Raw genomic sequence first — 21588 nt, 5'->3', positions numbered from 1 at the left:
AGGGGACGAGCTCCTATGATGGACTAAATGACTAAATTGCTTGAGAAACAGTTTCAGCACACATGGTATTCCAGAAATGATTGTGTCTGACAATGCACAGTGTTTTGTCAGTGAACAAACCAAAGAATTCATGACACGGAATGGAATCACACATGTCACATCAGCACCGTACCACCCTTCATCTAACGGCTTAGCAGAAAGAGCTGTACAGACTTTTAAAGAACTCATGAAAAAGAGCAGCGGTGATACACTGGAGACTAGGTTAAATAGGGCTCTGTTTAGCTATCGCATCACTCCACAGTCAACTACTGGACTTTCACCTGCTGAGATGATGATGAGTCGGAAGTTGAGGTGTACATTGGATCTCATACATCCTGACTTAAAATAAAAGGTGGAGTCAAAACAAGCAAGCCAAAAAACCCACCATGACAAACACGCAAAAGAGCGCAACTTTGCAACAGGAGACTCTATCTATACCAAAAACTATGGATGTGGACCTAAATGGATACCAGGACTGATACAGGAGATCACGGGACCAGTGTCTTATACAGTGCTGCTGGGAAATGGTAAAGTTGTCAGGAAACACGTGGATCAACTGTTCAGCAGACAGGAGCAAGATCTGCCAATGCTGATACCAGATACGACACCTGAGGAGCATGTGGTACCTCCAACAGTAACCAACATAGGACCAGAGGACACAAACACTAAACCAGTGGATGACAAAGCTTCCCTTACTGTGAAGCAAAACAAGGAGGACAATACACCTGGTTCACCCACTAAGGAGCTGTTCAGATCTCAAAGACACAAGAGACCACCAGCTCATTTCAAAGACTTTGTTGTTAAGTGAAAAGGCATGTTTAAGATGCAGAGACAAGATTGTGTTTTCTTTAAGTTGAGTACGGTAGTAATGTTAAACACACATTTGTCATATTTTGGGATGAGACTATAAAAAAACTAAAAAAACAAGATATGTTTGTTATCTGATTTATACATGCATATTGTTGGGGCATGCTGTATTTTATTCTCTTACAAGATTAGAAGAAAAGTCATAAGAGGATGTTTGTTGCTGTGTTTAGGCATACAGTGATTTATTATAGTTATGTAGTGTTGGATTACATACAAACTGTGGTGTAGTTTGAATTTAAGAGGGGAGGGATGTTGTAGAGTGACTATTGTGTTCTGTTACAGTTGAATACCTATAGAGGGCACACCTGGATTGGAGTATCTTATGATTAGGCAGTCTGTGTGTATGTGAAGAAGACATGCTAAAATGGTACTAACACGTTGGTCATGTACTATGCCGTGATGGGTCCTGCAAATAAAGTCAGCTCAACGAAGTATATGTTGCACTTCTATTAATTGATATCTGACGATATCACATTTTCAGTCCAATCCTTCCGTCTAATTGCGTTCAACCAAAGTAGTCTACAACTGGCAGTGGCTGGTATGCGATAAAACTTTAAGTTTGTGTTTTTGCGGTTTTGGCACCCAAAAACACAGCAACACAACATTTTCGCAGGTGTTCGCCTCAAGCTTACCTTTGTTTTGCCTCCAGCTAACGTCGTGACGTCACAGTGACGTAGGCCATGAAAGGGTCTATAAAAACTGATTTTTATAAACACACACTACTTAAAATAGCTGCTAGTCAGTTTAATAACCAGTGTTGTGGTCTGAGCTATACTACTTGCTAAATCTTTCTCTATGTGTGAGCTCAGTCCACGTGTTCGTTTTGATGAAAAAATAGGAGAAGAATATTCGGTCTCAACACGCTATTTATTTAACAGTAATTGTATAAAGCATATACAGAATTCCGGGTCAATTTACTCTCCCTAACGTCAACAGCGTTTCTGTCAGCGTTCGTAAATTTCTGACTCCTATCTCTTTCCCTGACCCTCTTAAATACAAAAAACTGAATGCAAATTGAAATGTGAGTTGCGCCGTCTCACGCTGGGCCGTAGGTCTGGCTTAATCCTTCAACTTCTGACTCCAGGATCTGTGACCTCCCTGTGAAAATCCCTTACAGGTGGGGTAAGGTGTGATTCCCGTGTTGACCCCTACAGAATCTCCAGAAATTCTGCGGGGGGTCTTTCAAGGGTTCGTTCCCATTGTCCAACAAAAGGTTAAAAGTTACCCATATAAACAATCCATATGTTTTCTGACCCTGTTGTTACCAGCTGATCAACAGATGGAGGCTCAGGACTATGTTAATACAGTCACCCCCTTCCAATCACACCTCCGTGTGACACTGGTTCCCATGCTTTTCCCATGTCTTTTGTATATTCCTGATAGAAAAATTTACTACAAGACTGAGTCAGAGACCAAGTTCAAAAGTCAAGTTACTTTTATTCTTGCAAGAAGGAGCAGATCAAAAATACACAACCATCCACGATGGGTCATATAGAAAAATGCTCGCCGGGGCAGTCCTGGCGAGGGAGATTTATACTAAACAAAAGAAACAAATCATTCTTGTCCACCACGTTATCAGGGCACCAGGTGCGGGGCTGTTTTTCCTTGGTACCCTCCCGTTCCCTTTCTCCGCGACCTTCACATACCTTTAGTCAAAACAGTTCACAAACACAGGCTTGGAAATTTACTGTTTCTTAACCTTTTAACTTGTGGCCTTTACTCTGTTAATCCTTTAAAAGCAAGAGTGTAGGACAGGCACTTATCTTTATTACATGTCATAAAAATAGTCACGCTAATCATTCTAAACACCTTAAAAGTACGATCAATGAATATAAGACATTAGTATACTGGTTATAGAGACATAAAATGAATAAGACATTTGGATTTTCCCATCAATTCCTCTCCTTATGACACACATCATGTTTTCACTGTTATACATTGTACCACATTTAACCATTGAAACAAACAATACAGTACTAAATCACATTATCTGATATTTTAGCATTTGACAATTTATAGCATATATCTACACCAGCAAAGGATTAAAATACTCAATAATTAAAAATAACAATTTCTAACGTTAGCGCCGTTAGCACCAGTGGTTATAAACGGTTGCCAACGTTAATGGTTGCTAATGACTGCTAACCATTGCTAACGCTGGTGCAAGCGGTTTTTATTCTTCTTTTTTCTTTGACTTACTGTATACATAAAGGCGGCTAAATTACTTATGGCTCTAACTCAATATTTAACAGAGCATTTTCTCTCTATCTTTCTTTTCTCTGACCTCCTTAACATCCTAACGTTAGTTTCAGTAGTGCTTTATTTTACAGTTCATCAAACCCACTGATTCACACATTAACATACTCAGGACTCTCAACCATCAACTGGCGGATTTATTTTCCTAATTTACCCAGCAACAAGAAATACTACTCTCTGATTGGCTGGTATGTCTCACTGTATATAGTATATTAATTTATGTGCGGTGGGATCTATCTCTTCTCAGCGTGAATAAGTCAAGTAAAGTCACCTTTAGGGGAAAATATCTGTCACCATGTTCAAGCAAATGTTATCTTATCTCCACATTAAATCAGCAAGGTTAACACTGGCTGCTGCTGCTGCTGTTAAAAAGGGTTCAAAAGAAAAGAAAAAACGTGAAAAACGAGACCCTGTTTAAATCTGCAGTGTGAAACGTTTGTCTTCATCTTATTAACAATAGAAGTACATAACACTGTGTTGATTTATCACAAAGCTAATATAAAGTAATAAAAACTCTCACCTACCGTCTTTCTCTCAGAGGACACACGGCGGCGCTGTCTGTTGGGAACCGTTACAGCCGTTACATTTTAAATGATTGAACCTTCCTGCAGGGGGCGCTCCTCTCTCCTCCTTCCTCGCAGTCTCTGTCCAAAGGCGACTTGGAGATGTTTTTGTCATTACACATTACACACATACCTTTATAAGATTTACACACATTTATAAAAAATCACAATCTGTTGTTCACAGCATATGGTGCTTAATTTAGGATATGAGACCCCCCCCCCTCCTCCTGTAAAATGGTCTCACCCACTTCTCTACTTTAAAAACCAGCACATTGAATCAACATTGATTTAATGTTGGCATTTCAACTATAAAATTCCACCTTAATTCAATGTTGATTCAATGACATTTCAACAGTAAAACAATCGTAAAGGTTGATTTTTGGTTGATTTCTGACCTTAACCAAAAATCAACCTAAACCTTACTGAAAGATTTTAAGTCAATGTTGACTTAAAATCTTTCGCTATGTAGGTATATATAGATTACAGAAAAATAATGCATTTTTTCTTCAAGTATTTATTTCTCCTTGTGTGTTCAGTCTGTATAGATTGATGTTTTCTTCTATCGTCACTTGATGATTTAAGATGTAAAGCATATAAAACTAAATAATTGGTAGATCAGTAGATAAAAATGAGTTTTAAAAAGTGATTTAAAGGAAGTTAAAGACTTATCAAACGGGCTGATCAGAGCCCTGACAGCAAAGAGCAGGGTCCATATTTATCTGTGCTGATAATCAACACTAATTCATTTCCCTCCACTCAGTGTGAAGTAAAAAAAAAAAACAAGCTTTACTCATGCAAAACATGGCTTAATTGATTGAATAATTAATGTGTTTAACCTGCTGATGGCAGAGATATAATACAAAAAGCTGTAAGGACACATAAGTCTACAGGAGGTTCAGCTGGAGATGAGTTGGACAGTAAAGATACATTCCATGTTTTTCATATTTTCATCATTGTTCCTGTGTGCAGTGTTGTACTATACATGCAAGATGCTGCACTAATGTAGAAAAAAAGATGTAATGGATGCGATTTGTTAGGGCTGAGTCACATGATCTCACCTACAAATTTAATTTATAAACTTATTGTTGAAGATGCCTGATTGATTGACCAGTGTTTACTTTACAATTTGGTGTAAATTACTTGTTAAATATTGTTCTGAGACATAAAATATTCATTTTGCATATAAAAGCTAGATACCTTTAATGTTAACACACAGAAAAACTATTCTGCATCAAACAGCTCATGTAGAACAAATCTGTAAAGTGCTGACTTCAGCTAAATCCAGAGATAACTGTTCAGTTTGTAGTCAGTTATGAGACTTAAGTGAAGACGACAAAATCCAGATCCAGACTCCAGATGGATCATCAGGATCCAGCTGATCCTCTCTCAACACTCCTGGATGTTCACTCTCACTCTGACAGAGATCATCACCAGCTGAGGAGAGAAGAAGAAAGAACAGAGGAGATAAATGAGTGTTTAGTGAGACTCACTTCATCAGCTGTCAGTCAGTGATGCAGCACATCCAGTATAAAGAGCAGCAAGGACTTCAGTCCTGTTCAGACCAGAAGTGGAACAGCTGTGCAGCGTAGCTTGCTTCCTTTCAGCTCTCATGTTAACGTGTTGGAGTGAACACATTGAGCTCCAAGCTCACACACCTGCACACACTTTTACTATCAAGTGTGTTTCCTCTGCAGATTTCACTCAAGTACACAGAGGAAATAAAGTGCTGAGAGTCATGAACACACCATTACTGCAGAAACAGAGACATTCACTCATCAGTTTACTGATGGATTTACTGCTGATACATGTCAACTCTTATCAAAGTTTAAAGATACAGAGTCTCTGTGGGATATGAAGATGTTTCCTGCTGTTAAATCATCACATGCAGCCTGGTCGCCACAATTGTTTGTTTCTACAAACCAAGAACATGTTGAATCTCTACGTTTCAACAATATGAATCATATCAACATTTGTAAAAAGGAACCCCGACTATTAAGACTTGTCTGCTTTAATACGCTATAATTACCCTCTCCTACTGAACTACGTGGTTAGAAACACATGAAATATTTTCATGATTTAAAACTCCTCAACGTTTAATACGTATTCTGACATACAGAGGGCGCCATTACACTACATGCAGGATGAACTCTGGGTTGATGACGTTCAGTGGCGGATTTAGCAATTTGGGGGCCCAAGGCGAATTTAGCTAGGGGGCCCTTCACAACGGATTCACAACAATACTTATCACCCTCTGTTTGTGTAAGTGATAGGGCAGCTACCACTGAGAGCACTGGGGTAAGGTCCTCTGTAATTTGTGACTCAGCAATCCCAGAGTTTTCCCCCCAGTTTTTAATATTTAAGGGGGTATGTCCTAGATATTTAATACTACTCAGCCTGTGTACACAGTATAATGGCTTGTGCATGTGGAGTGAGCTTTTAAAAGTTGGAAAAAATGACCCAAATGATGTCAATTTCAAAAGAGGTGTGCATTTATAAGGTCTAATGAGAGATGCTGTGGAGATACCTTATGGAAAATGTAGGTTTCTACTGATTTCAGAGTTTTATGCATACTAGGGATTAAAAGTCAGGATAAATCAGCAATATTAAATCCCTTAAAATGTGACAACATTTAGACCAACAAAGGACAAATGAGCAAAGAAGTAGTTTCCCACCAGATTCTGGCGAGAAGGCTTTGAAACTGTGTTTAGACAACTAATTCCACATTTGAAGTATTTTAAAGTATGTTATGGGGACTTGATTTCAGTATTTCAATAACACTAGCTATGGCCCTGGTAAATAGATTAGTGGCACCAGTGAACCGATCATATGACAAGTACGTGATCATCTCAGCCTTAATTTATGTGTAACAGTTGCACGTACTTGGGTCTGTAAAAGCACAAAGAAATACCTTGCATCCACTTTCTGTCCCTCAAAGCTTATGTCAGAAACAGCCAGCCTGTGAAACAGCTGTTCTCAGTTTGCCATCAGATCTCCTGGTCTTTGGTCTTAAAACATGTCCATTTTGCATACTTAAAGAGATGCACACCCAAGAATAAAAGCCAAAGTAATTAAGTAAAGCAAACATGGACATGTGTTTAGGTGGATGAGGGGGGATATAAATTCTAAGCTGTGTAATGGCATATAATTATTGTTTGTACGGGTCCTCTCTTCACTAAGTCACAACGTTGACAGTCACTGAAAACGATGGGCCACAACGCCGGATCATCTCCGATGATGACAACACTTTCGTGGTGGTCAACAGAATCAGGACTGCTACTCACCATCTCCTCATTGTTGACATCTCTTCTGTCAGAGCTCGAGCATGACGCGGTTACTATGGTTACCTCCTCCCCTTCTGAATTAGCCGGCGCCTCCTGCTGCTCCTCGACAACCGGCGGTGTTGTCGAAACATTAAAAAATGTTGTCAACTTCGGGAGTGCGTCATTTTTTTATTTCGCCTCCTCCCGCTTCCTTCTTTTGGTGGCACCACTTGGGTAGTTTCGCTTCATTTCCCAACTGTTGATATCAATTTCACCGCTCACGTAACGTCTTCCAAACTTCCCTCCACTTCCGTCACATAAGTTTGGAACTCTCGCGATCATGGCCTGGATGGAATAGTCCATTATAACACGAAATGGGAGGGGGTGTAGACGGATACTTTATTTCTTTGTATTTTAGTTTGTTGTCTTTGTTTCCGATTTAAACATACAAATTTACATTTACATTTAAAAACGCAATGGCTGGGGATCACTGAGGGCCCCGATTCCCAGCTGAATGGAGAGTGGGCAGCTGGTCTGGGGGCCCCTGCAGTTCGGGGAAGTTGGTGGGGCCCCAGGCAGTTGCCTACCTTGCCTCTATTGTAAAACCGCGTCTGATGACGTTAAACGGCTGCAGAGAGGCGACTGTGCTGCTCTTGGTTGTCATTTCCAGTGGAAATGAAACAAGGGAAGTGATGTAAGTCTTCACAGCTTTCCAGTGATAAGAAGAGAAACAAGTGGACGAATACAACTTCCTAAAGAGCCGCTGCTGTGTTCTCACCACTTCAGTCCTGATGTGTTTGATGCATTTAGTGAGCACAGCTGTTAAAGAGCTAACGGCTGCTGCTGGTTAGAAGAAGACTAAAACCAAATGCTGAGTCTACAGTTTTCTCCCACCAGCAGTCTAACATTAAACGTCCTCAGATAGCGAGTGAAACCTGCTCTGAGAAACGTCAAAGAGACGCTGGATGTTCTCCTGTTAGGAGCTAACGTTAAACTACCTGCTCCTGCACTTACTCCTCCTCTCCTCTCCTCTTCTCTACTTCCCTTCTCTCTCTCCCCTCCTCCTCCTCTCTCCTCCTTGACAGTGTTTATCTAATATAACTCACAGCTCTTAATAATCTGCTTCATTTTAAGTCATGTACATCAGATTTGATGATGAGGACCATTGTCTCTACACATCTTGTAAGGCTGTCAGCTGTAATCCAGCTTTATTTCCTGTAGACATCAACACAACAACACAACAACAACAGTCATCTTAACATCAACTCAAACACATGATCACAACAAGCTTCTGGCTCATCTGATTGGCTGACTGTTCTCTCTCTCTCTGTCTTTCTGTCCAATCCTGAAGCCTGTCACCATTTTCCTCTCACAGCTTCACTGAGGAAAGCAGCACTGACAAGGTTGGAGGTTCACCAGGAAATACTGGATCTTTGCTTTCATACTGACTGTTTAATATAAAACTGCTGAAACCAGCACAGACTGACTCCAACTCTCTACTGACCTCAGAAACTCCAGTCTGCAGCGTGGACTCTTCTTAAGATCAGACAGCAGCTTCACGTCTGAATCTTTCAGCTTGTTTCCTCTCAGATCCAGCTCTCTCAGATGGGAGGGGTTGGACTTCAGAGCTGAGACCAGAGAAGCACAGCTGATCTCTGACATACTGCAGTCATCCAATCTGAATAAAGAATAAAAGATTTAAAACACAAAGTTGATCATTGAAATCATTCAATGTTTCATGTTGTTTCAACGTATCATAATCTGTTCAGAGCTGAAGAAGTTTAGAAAGTACAAGTTTAGAAAATGGAAACTCCATCAACAGGATGCAGGTTAAAAACTGTCAAATACAAACAGTGAAAAGGAGCTCTCATTAATATTAATGTCATCATGCTGCTACTTCAATAAAGACGTAGTGACTTCACCTCTTAAACTCTGCAGCTCCACCACTGACTCTATGTATACAAACTAGGGCTGTCAATTTATTAAAATATTTAATCGCGATTAATTGCATGATTGTCATGAGTTATCTTGTGATTAATTGCAAATTAATCGCACATTTTTCATTTGTTCTAAATGTACTTTAAAGGGATATTTTTCCAGTTTTTAATACTCTTATTAACATTGGAGTGGACACATATGTATGGACTGAAATATGTTCCACCAGAAACTGAATTTGAATCACAGAATTTGAATTTGTATTGTTAATTTGAATCATTGCATTGAAAAACTGAATCTGAATTGTATAAGTTGAAATTGAATTTATTAGTTTGGAACTGTGACAAACATCCGGGTAGTTGAGGCAGGCTGAGCAATCGAGTGCAGATACACAGGATGCCTCTTCGGTCCGCAGCTATCAGTTTAAGGAGAGCGAAATGAAATAAATACAACCCAACAACAAATAGCCTAAATAATTTAGATAATTCATAACTGTTATACAGTGATATTTCCGCCACTTTCCCACAACTGAGAGATAATCACCGGGATTTTCAAAGTAAACACACTGTGTTTGAGACGGAGACTGAGCTGCTGCAGTTGTCATGAAGTAAGTCAAACTTTTTTGTTGTTGACCTTTTCCACCAAACGTCTCCAACCAAACACTGTTTAAGTTTGTTGACCTGCCAGTAACGTAGTTAGCTGTTAACTTCAGAATATAGCCAATGCTAACAATGCTATTTTGTTTGCAGGTAAAGTTGCTAACTATTGTAGCTAAACAGCTGTTATGCTAACATTACTCGATTGTTATTATCAGCTGTTTTACACGTCATTTTAATATTTGTCCATCTAAGTCTGTGTGAAATGTTTACAATTATGCTAGAAGTGAGTTAACTGGACCCTGCTCAGTCATAGTAAAGTAAGGCTTAGGGGTGTTTTGATATTAAACTGTAGTGTGGTCTGTGTTACCAGCAGTGTTTGTGCATGCAGACAGACTGCAAAGTAAATAAATATTCTAAATATTCTAATTAATGTCATGTATCCCTATAATTAGTGAGCACAAACTAAAGCTACAATTAATACACTGTTTATCTGTGGATGTACAGTTGACACCATCAAAATAGAGAGGAAAGATGAACCTCGGCCATTCTATTTTCTTTATGCATCTATCTGTTTTTAAACCTAACAAAATATTACCTTTTATTGCAGAGTTTCCAGAGGACCAGAGAAGAAAGCTTGTGAGAACCTTGGAGAGGCAGATGTCTGAAAACTGCCACCATAATCCCTGTACCCAAAACCTCAGCCATCACCAGCCTGAATGATTACCCTCACGTCGGGGATTATGAAAATGTTTCGAGAGACTTGTACTGCCCCACATTAAGGCATGCATCCCTCCTGACCTCGACCAACACTACTTTGCATACAGGACCAATAGATCCACTACACAGAAAACTGACTGACAAACTACAAACACTGGGTCTGGGAGACCTTCTCTGCAGGTGGATTAAGGACTTCCTCACCAACAGAACCCAGTGCTTCAGGATCAGCCACCACACCTCCTCCAGCATCACTCAGCATACACCGGCCTCCCCCAGCGCTGCGTCCTTAGTCCAGCAGGACACCTCGCACCCCGGACACTCCCTGTTCCCCATCCTCCCCTCAGGCAATAACTGCTGTGTTTATCTGTTTTTAGTCATTTATTACTGAGTAATCTATCTATCTATCTATCTATCTATCTATCTATCCATCCATCCATCCATCCATCCATCCATCCATCCATCCATCCATCCATCCATCCATCCATCCATCCATCCATCCATCCATCCATCCATCCATCCATCCATCCATCCATCCATCTATCTATCTATCTATCTATCTATCTATCTATCTATCTATCTATCTATCCATCTATCTATCTATCTATCTATGTGGAAGGACTGTTGCTCACCTCAGGAGGAGTGAAGGAGTTTCAACATTGACTCAGTTTTGTATTTAAACACACGTCTTTTAATTAGAAGAGATGATTAATCTTTGTACAGTACCCACATGAAACATGTAGTAGCTCATACTGGTCCCAGAAAATGAAGTCATTATAAATCACTGTGGTTTTGTATTCATCAATGAAGGTATACACATGGTCTAATTATGTCAGTAATAAAATGCAACAATTCATGAAATATAGTTATTATTACTGGTGTATTTTATCCTCTCTTGCCAGTTAAAAGCCTATTAAAATGCAAAATGTCTTAAAGAAGTGGAGGGAGTTATAAAATACCCTCTAAAGGAAATGGTGTGTAGTAGGATGTGTAGATTGTTATGAATCATGGTTGAATATTTTACTGGAATTTGACATTAACCCAGTCAGCTTATTGATGTTCCTGTAAGGAACTGAATAGGTCATCAAGTTAAATTCTAATGTGTCTGTTTGAGGAGAGTCTTCTGAACACAGCACACTAAACATGGCTAGGTCTTTAATCTTCAGTAGTCATTGAGGCTGTTGTCGTTTAGGTTATCAGACATTTATAAATAATATTCTATTTAAGTTGCCAGAAGTATGATCTATAGTCATTTAAATGTATAACAATAAGTTATAAGCAGCAGCTCAGTCTCCGTCTCAAACACGGTGATTATCTCTCAGTTGTGGGAAAGTGGCGGAAATATCACCGTATAACATTTATGAATTATTAAATGATTTAGGATATTTGTTGTTAGGTTGTATTTATTTCATGTCAGCTGCGGCCAACACGCTGATGGACCGAAGAGGCGTCCTGTGTATCTGCACTCGATTGCTCAGCCTGCCTCAACTACCCGGATGTTTGTCACAGAAAATTGAATTGTGATTATGTGATTAAAATTCAGTTTTTTAACTAAATTATTCAAGTTAAGCAATTCAAATATAAATGATTCAAATTCAGTTTCTGGTGGAACATATTTCAGCTCATAGAAATCGCTTAAAAAAACAAAACGAATCTGTGCACCTCCAAGGTGAATTGGTTTAGTCTTAGTATCGATCACGAAATAGGGGATCAGACTTCATATGATGACATCATTGGTGATTTTGCATAAAGGAAGGCCAGAAGAGTCAGGCTCTAGTTGGCTTTGTGTCATTTAAACAGTGAGTTTGCTGTTCTAAGTGCAATAGTGTAATAATTAGATTCTCTTTAGTGTGTAAGAAGGATTTGTGCTATTAAGAATATTTATTCTCTATTTTATTTGTATTATATTATTATTGTTGCTTTCTGCTCTTCTTACATTTATGATTGTTTATATTTTTGGCATATATATGTATATAGTGTATAATTATGGATTTATTTACTTTATTTAAAGGTTTAATGATCAGGGATAATACACATTAATAAAACATTTTAACAAACGTAAACATGCCAGAATTAGCCAAAAGGCTATTTTACATCTGCTGTCCCTGGACTGATGTTGAGTAGTCACTTCTACAGTCATAGTTTGTGCAGAATTGTGTTTGTAGCAGTGTTGGAGGTGATGATTGTGCACTTTAAATAGTGTGTTCCCTGTTCTAGGTGCAATAGTGTAATAACTGGATTTGTGCAATTGAGAAATATTATTCTCATTCTTATTTCATTTCTATTATATTATTCTTTTTTTCCACAGATCTTGTACATTTCTTTATATTTAACATATATTTTTAGATGTCCTTGTTGATATATAGTATATATTAAACTAAATTCCTGGGCAGGTGGGGGGCGCTCGAGGGGGGTCTCGCCCAGGGCGTCATTCAAGCTAGAACCGCCACTGTGTATGGGTGTCAGAGTGTGGTGTGTATGTGTGTGTATGTGTGTGTGTGTGTGTGTGTCTGTGTGTGTGTGTGTGTGTGTGTGTGTGTGTGTGTGTGTGTGTCTGTGTGTGTGTGTGTGTGTGTGTGTGTGTGTGTGTGTGTGTATGTGTGTGTGTGTGTGTGTGTGTGTGTGTGTGTGTGTGTGTGAGCAGGACTGGGGAATTCTCAGTTAAATGATGGTGAAAACAAAAACAAATAAAATTTAAGCCCTGGCTCTAAAATGAGACCAGAACACAGGAATGTATGAAGGAGTCATATTTTGGAAGGGGATCAAAAAATGTAGTTATAAAGAGTTTCAATGAGGACATGTTTGTCCCTAAGCAGCTGGGAGGGAGTTTTTTATTTATTTTTTATCTGACACTGCACAAAAAATTATAATGCATCAGAATCAATGTTGTTGCTAATCATTGACATGTCCCAGACTGAAAATAATTCACTTTGCATTTAGTATATAGAAAATCATTTATTTTCTGTTTTTTTCATTTTAAAAAACTGGGTTAAAATCCTGAAAATAAATATTTGATATTTATTATCAGGACTGATGTTGGTTAAAACAATTATTCACTGAAAGTAGAAAATAATATTAATTATAATCATTTTTATCCCTAAGGAACTCTGAGGAACATTTACAGTAACGTAGCTCCTAATTAAAGCCGTTATTTTTACTACTTAGACTGTGACAGCGTTAGTTAAGGTTGTAAGGGTTATGATTGTTACGGTTGTTGATTCTGTTTACATTTATCGAAGTCTAATTTTGTGGGTTATTGTTTGTCTGATGATTGAGCTAAACTAGCTAGCATATGCTAGCGTCTGTGATCACTCGTTACCATAGCAACAGTAAACAGTGATGTCTGTGCCAACAGTGATAGCAGTTAGTAAATAATTAGGAAATAATCAATTTATAATTTATTTTATAACATTCTTTTATGTTCTTTTATAACATATAATCCATTTACATGGAATTATTTAGAGAATATATATAATTTGAGGGGATTTTGTGTTTTGATACACTACTGAACATTGTTCTGAGTCAGATCAGTTAGCAGCTACACAGTAAAGTTAATGAAGATCATTGATTATCTAAAAGGTCGTACTTCTGGAGAACTCGTCCTAACTAGGCCTCTCTGACCTGTGTATATATTCGCCTGGCTTCTGTCAACTTCGGCGCCTCATACACACACACACACACACACAAACACACACACACACACACACACACACACACACACACACACACACACACACACACACACACACTTTAGGCGATCAGGAGGACGTCTCTCTGTATCAGCTGCATGTTTGGTATTTGAGACTCTGCTTGTTATCCTAAATGTTACTGCTGCATCACTTCCTTATTTCCAAACTACAGAAATTAACACTGTTAAAATTAATTTGCGTTAATGCGTTATTAACTTTGACAGCCCTAATTAAAACACATTAAAGAATATAATAAATAAATATTTCAGTTTCAAACAGATATTAGTTGAGAGGATCTTCTGTATACAGATGTGACTCTTTACCAACAATTATAAACATTCATTTACTTTAACAACTAACACTGAACATTTTCTACAGTTTATTTAAGAATCAGTCATCTTTTATAAAAACACACTAAACTGTTCTAAAGATGTAAGTTATGTATGAACATAAATTAGGTTCAGTTGTTAAACATTAAGATCAACAATAGTAACAGACAGTCAGTGAACTTACAGCAGAGCCTCCAGTTTACAGTCTGGATTCTTCAGAAGATCAGACAGCAGCTCCACGTCTGAATCCTGCAGCTTGTTTTTACTCAGATCCAGATATCTCAGATGGGAGGGGTTGGACTTCAGAGCTGAGACCAGAGGAGCACAGCTGGTCTCTGACAAACTGCAGTCCTGCAATCTGAATAAAGAATAAATGATGTAGATTAAAATCCATTTATAATCCAATCAGATGTGTTCAGGTTTTAAAGGTGTAGTTCAACCTTACATATGGAAAACGACAAAGGTCACTGAAAAAGGAATAAAGCATTTAATTAATTAATAACTAATTGTACAATTAAAAACGAGGAATTATAAAAAAGGATTAAAAAAAAAACAATTTAAAAAAAAGTCATTTTTTACAGTGTCATCTAAACACTGTTTAGAAAATACATAAATGAATTTGGTCCGTGTATCATTTGTTCATTTTGAGAATCCAAAAAAACTATCTAAAAATGTCTTGTTATTTTATTATTTGTTTATGAATGTGATACAAAAAAGGAAGTTATGCTTTGTTTTTCAGACTTCTGATTTTAGGTTCAGGTCAAGAAAATAAAATTAACAAAACGCCCCCAGGGCCAAATTTGTTTTTGATATCAAATTTTTCAATTTCTGTGGAAGTTATTTATTGACTTTTTCATGACACATTCAGGTGCACAGTGGGCGCATGCACAGACTCACACTGAACTTGAATGTTGGCAGGACGTTTGTTACACACTGTGTCCCAAAGACTCTTATAACTGAGTTTAGAGCCTGAGTTTATGACAGCTTGTAGTGTACTGCTCTCCACTGATGTGACTGTGTGTGTTATATTGTTCAGAGCTGAGCGGTGTTTCATTTGAGGCTTTTTTCTGAGAATGTTACAGCACCGTGAAGTATTTTCACCTGCAGTCTGCTGCTTTTATGGATCTGCAGCTGAGAGCAACACACAGCTGTCTGTATGTCACAATCAGCTGCAGCTTCATACAGCAGCTGAAACTATAACTGTGCACATTTACACACGCGGTACAGCAGGTAACTTCATTAACACCGGATCATCAGAATCTAACAATGATTGATATTCTATGTTCTGCTGCACATCTATACCGACTCCGCTTTATACGTGTGATTGTTTATATATATATATAATAAATGTTTATGTTTGAGAGAGAGAGAGAGAGAGAGCGAGAGAGAGAGAGAGAGAGAGAGAGAGACAGACAGAGAGCGAGAGAGAGAGCGAGAGAGCGAGAGAGCGAGAGAGAGAGACAGAGAGAGAGAGAGAGAGAGACAGAGACAGAGAGAGACAGATAGAGAGAGAGAGCGAGAGAGCGAGAGAGAGAGAGAGCGAGAGAGAGAGAGAGCGAGAGAGAGAGACAGACAGAGAGAGAGAGAAAGAGAGACAGAGAGAGAGAGAAAGAGAGAGAGAGGAGTCTGAACACATTAACATCTCTACAGCTAGCGGTAAATCACCAAAGAGTTGCACAGATCAGTTCATCCGATCATTTTCTCCTTCAGATGATCGGTTCATCATCTCAGAGTCGGGCTGCTAACAGCTGAGATGAGCGGCTGGCTTTACACAGGTCTGAAAACTTAACAGCAGATTTACAAACAAGAGAAGAAGAAGTCAATAAATAACTTCCGGGCCACACGAATTGGAAAAATTAAATATCAACAATAAATTTGGCCCAGGTGTTAATTCTCTTTTTTTGACCTGAACCTAAAATCAAAAGTCTGAAAAAAAACCTAACTTCCTTTTTTGTTTCACATTCATAAACAAATAATAAAATAACAAGACATTTTTAGATGTTTTGATTTTGGATTCTCAAAATGAATCAAATGAACAAATGATACAGGGACAAAATTCTCAAATGAATAACTAAATTAAGAATACAACTTACAACAATACAACTTAACTATAAAGTAAAGAATACAACCATTCTCGCAGTGAGACAGTGAGAGTGGAAATGACTCAGAGAGCAATAAGGAAATGGGAACGCAAATACAAAACTTAATCTACCTTTAAATGCCTGATTAAAAGTTCACTTATTAATTTGGGAATTCATTAATGTTTTTCTAAACGGTGTTTAAATGACTATTTTTTGAGTTGTTTTTTAAATCCCTTTTTATAATTCCTCTTTTTCATTGCACAATTAGTTATTAAATAATGAAATTATACCTTTGTGGTCCTCCATAATTACCATGTCCTCTTGACCACGCGGCGTGGCGTGCACCGATTTTCATTTTTCGAACAACACTTTGAGGACTTTATGATGTTCACAGAATCATGAAACCTGCCACGTAGGTTTCAAATCATGAGCTCTTTCATCTGATACCACATTTGCCCAATATTTTGGCCCAACAGCTCAGTAGCGCCCCCTAATGCCTTTTCCCACTTAGCATGTACTGACAAGCTCTAAAACTCACCAAATTGGACACACTTGTCAAGACTCACGAATATTATTTTTTGGTATAACCGCAACTTTTTAAGTGCCAAAATGACTCTACAGCGCCCCCTAGAACATTAAAAGTTGAAGCCCCGCCTTCTACATGCACGTACATGAACGAAATTTAGGATTCATATATATCATGACCAGACGCACAAGAAAGCCTCTTGGACCCATACCCTAAGTCCAACAGGAAGTCGGCCATCTTGGATCACAGGTGCATTTTTTCCGCCACAGGTGCATTTTTTCAGCCCTCGTACTTTAACGAACTCCTCCTGCAGTTTTGACTCCACAGACTTCAGATTGGAACTATATCATCCTCAGACCTTGATTATGTAAACTTGATGACAGATTTTACCTACGTTATACCAGGTGGGCGTGGCAGTCGTTTGTTTGTATAAACAAACAACTCCTTATAACTCCTCCATACATTGTCTGATGTTTATACATGCAGCGCGTGAAATGTCACACTTGGTGACGCCGTTTCAATTTCAACATCATTGGGGGTGGGTGTGGCAAGGGGTCTCCATAGCGCCCCCTAACAGCACGTCATGTGACCACAAACTTTGTATGATCTTAGTGAAATTTACAGGACTCATAGCACTCATGGGTAAACCCTCAAATTATTTTTTTCAAAATTTTTGCTCTAACAGGAAGTCGGTTATTGTGCATTTCCTGCGTCAATTTACCATTTTTCCAACAGCGTTTAAAGGACTTTCCCGTCTTCACAGAATCACCAAATTGCCCACATAGGTTCACACTCAGGAGCACTTTAATTTGAGACCATAAGTGCCCCTGGGCGTGGCACAACAGCTCAATAGCGCCCCCTAATGCCTTTATCCATTTTGTACATTTTCACAAACTACTACACTCACCAAATTGTACACATACGTCAACATTCACACAGATTGACTACTGACAAAGTTTGGGATTTTTAAGTGAGAAGATGACTCCACAGCGCCCCCTGGAAGATTTCAAAGTTTAAGCCCCGCCTTCCACATTGACATAGAGAAATGAAATCGACAAGGCCTATGTATTATGTCCAGACGCACAAAAAAGCCTCTTGGACCCATACCCTAAGTCCAACAGGAAGTCGGCCATCCAGGCTAAAATTTTCAATCTGGATAATTTTTATTATTATTATAGTTGTACGCCTTTTTGACAGCCTAAACATGCCCCAAAACTCACCAAAACTTGCAATCATGTCCGATCCGGAGAACACTTTGATATTTTAAGGAGCGCGGAAATGGCCGACGCAAAAATTGATTAATAGCGCCCCCTAGAAAATTTAAAAAATCAAGCCCCTCCACTCAGATTTACGTAGACAAACCAAATTCGGGAAACACATGTATCATGTCCAGACGCACAAAAAAGCCTCTTGGACCCATATCCTAAGTCCAACAGGAAGTCTGCAATCCAGGCAAAAATGCTCAATCTTAATGATTTTTTGACCCTTCACCCACTTTCCTTATTGCTTAGAAGTCACTCAGACTCATTTGTGGTCTTAGACTGCCATCTAGTGGAGACATTAACCGCTGCACACAATGTTCAATTAAAGGCACAGGAGCAAAGACATCTACATGCCAGTTTTGACAGCCCTGCGACCGCCGCACGCACCGACGTGCACGTACGGCGTTACAGTTGGGGGGGTAAACGGGGGGGTGCGAGGGCCCTTCGACACTGCTTGCAGTTTTAATTTTTATTTATTTTTTTTACTTTAAACACCTTTGTGTGTTAGTTTGTGTGTGTGTGTGTGTGTGTGTGTGCGTGTGTGTGTGTGTGTGTATGTGTGTGTAAGTGTGTGTGTGTGTGTGTGTGTGTGTAAGTGTGTGTAAGTGTGTGTGTGTGTGTGTGTGTGTGTGTGTGTGTTCTGAAGGATCAATATCAATGATCAGACATTATTCATTAAAACACATTAAAGAATATAATAAAGAAATATTTCTCCTTCATCAAGTAAACTTGATCATTTTCAAACAGATGTTAGTTGAGAGGATCTTCTGTATACAGATGTGACTCTTTACCAACAATTATAAACATTCATTTACTTTAACAACCAACAGTGAACATTTTCTACTGTTAATTTAAGAATCAGTCATCTTATAAAAAAATAACTGGACAAAGTCGTAAGCTAAGCCTTTATCTGGATTATACAATTAAAACTCACTGACAAATTTCGGCCTTAAATGGATATCAAAAGAGATGACATACTTGGGAATCAAACTAAGCAGTGAAGTGGAGGAAATACCTACATTACATTTAAAACCATTGCTGCAAAAAAATAAAACTAATTTGGATAAATGGGGGAAACTTAAGCTTACATTGTGCGGGAAGGTCAATGTGATAAAATGTGCTCATCATGTTGCCAGTAACTACATCTCCTCAGATCTTTAAACAGTATGATACAATAATTAAAGAATTTTTATGGGACAGGAAAAGACCCAGAATTAAATCCAGTAAAATGTGCTCTCGTAGGGACAAAGGAGGTCTGTAGTTGCCAGACCCGAGATTATACTACGGCTCCTTTGAAATGGACAAACTAACCAAACACTGGAATAAAGATAACCAGCTAGAGTGGGTTAACATCGAAAATAATGTCATCTCCTTTTACTCCTATTGATAGATTATCCCAGTCCTCACATAATCCACTGAATCCTATTATGTATCACTCCAAAGAGATCTGGACCAAAATACATAAAATGCATAAATTATCACAATGTAAACAAATATATTCTTCATGTTGTCATGTTGCTGACTTATATGAAGAAGGGCTGTTCATGTCATTCTCTGAAGTAAAAAGAAAATACAGTCTTGAGGGAAAGGAACGTTTTTGGAAATATCTGCAGATCAGGGACTGTATTACCTCCAGTACAAGGATGGAAACCACATCATGGACTATCTCACGTTACCTGCTGAGTGCCACCGAGCCTCTATATTTTATAGAACAACCAACCAACTGCTCAGCGATGGCTGTCAGAGCCTGAAAACAATATGGGAAGAAGACCTGGGATGTCTGATGACTGACGAGGAATGGCGGAGAATTATATCTAATAATGGGAAATACATTAGGGAAGCTAAAGGTAAATTTACACAATACAAAATAACTCACAGGTCTTACTGGACACCACAAAGACTCAACAGAGCCGGTATAACAAATAATAACCTGTGTTGGAAATGTCAGAGGGACATAAGTACTCTGTTACACTGCATCTGGGAGTGTCCTGTCATTCAACCTTTCTGGAAAACGGTTGTGGACAACTTGAGTAACTGGTTTGGGAGGTGCCATACCATTATCTCCCAGATTATGCCTATTAGGGGACAGAAGTGGAGAATTCGCTGTAATCATGGCAGGGATTACAACGGCTGTCAGGACGATACTTCAATTATGGAAAGTCCCCAAACCCCCTGAACTGAAAGAGTGGGTAAACATTATGATAAAAACAGCTTCATATGAACTGATGCTCAATAGGATGAACAATAGAAACAAGAATAAGGCACCAATCTGGGATTTGTTCTGGACTCACATCACACTGCCTGACGAGCCTGCAGCATGATTACATCCAACATTATAATCTGCTGTATGGATATTCTACCTAGTTATGTAACTATCAACATGCCCTTTATACGAGTGGTTTTATTTATACTGTATTTTTATTTTATTTTTGTTTTTCTATGCCACTGATGATACATGTAGCGTGTATAACAAGAAATGTCTCACAATGTAAAATGTTGTACTGTCAAACACCAAAGAGAAAAGAAATAAAAACTGATACAAAAATCAGTTATCCTTCATAACTACACACTAAACTGTAAATTACTGAAAATATAGGAAAAAAATACTTTATAAATGTAAGTTATGTATGTACATAAATTAGTTTCATTTGTTAAACATGAAGATCAACAATCGTAACAGACAGTCAGTGAACTGACCCCAGATCCTCCAGTCTACAGTCTGGACTCTTCAGGAAATGACACAGCAGCTCCACGTCTGAATCCTGCAGCTTGTTGTCACTCAGATCCAGATATCTCAGATGGGAGGGGTTGGACTTCAGAGCTGAGACCAGAGGAGCACAGCTGGTCTCTGATGAACTGCAGTCCCCCAATCTGAATAAAGAACAAATGATGTAGATTAAAATCCATTTATAATCCAATCAGATGTGTTCAGGTTTTAAATGTGTAGTTCAACATTACTATGTCCTCATCAATGAGCTTTTCTTTCAAATGTGTGTGTGTGTGTGTGTGTGTGTGTGTGTGTGTGTGTGTGTGTGTGTGTGTGTGTGTTCTGTACAGATGTGACTCTTTACCAAAAATTATAAACATTCATTTACTTTAACAACTAACAGTGAACATTTTCTACAGTTTATTTAAGAATCAGTCATCTTTTATAAAAAAACACACTAAACTGTAAATTACTGAAAATATAGAAAAAAAAACTTCATGGATGTAAGTTATGTATGTACATAAATTAGGTTCAGTTGTTAAACATTGAGATCAACAATAGTTACAGACAGTCAGTGAACTTACAGCAGAGTCTTCAGTTTACAGTCTGGATTCTTCAGAAGATCAGACAGCTGCTCCACGTCTGAATCCTGCAACTTGTTGTTTCTCAGATCCAGCACTCTCAGATGGGAGGGGTTGGACTTCAGTGCTGAGGCCAGAGAAGCACAGCTGGTCTTTGTCAACCTGCAGCCACACAATCTG

The 21588-nt window shown here is 38.5% G+C and overlaps 1 protein-coding gene across 1 annotated transcript in view; it reads right to left on the bottom strand.

The window, feature by feature from the left end:
* Nucleotides 1–21588, bottom strand: part of LOC133999207 (NACHT, LRR and PYD domains-containing protein 3-like) — a 107160-nt gene that overhangs the window by 66834 nt on the left and 18738 nt on the right. Inside the window, exons 4-6 of the mRNA XM_062438393.1 lie at nucleotides 21412–21585; nucleotides 20818–20991; nucleotides 14436–14609 (exon numbers count right to left, since the gene is read on the bottom strand). Coding sequence (XP_062294377.1) covers nucleotides 14436–14609; nucleotides 20818–20991; nucleotides 21412–21585 — 522 coding nt within the window. The remainder of the gene's footprint in view (nucleotides 1–14435; nucleotides 14610–20817; nucleotides 20992–21411; nucleotides 21586–21588) is intronic.

The sequence above is a fragment of the Scomber scombrus genome, chromosome 18, assembly GCF_963691925.1.
Source record: "Scomber scombrus chromosome 18, fScoSco1.1, whole genome shotgun sequence".
Taxonomy (NCBI): Eukaryota; Metazoa; Chordata; class Actinopteri; order Scombriformes; family Scombridae; genus Scomber; species Scomber scombrus.
The sequence above is the reverse complement of the archived record's forward strand: the minus strand, read 5'-3'. Positions and strand labels throughout refer to the sequence as shown.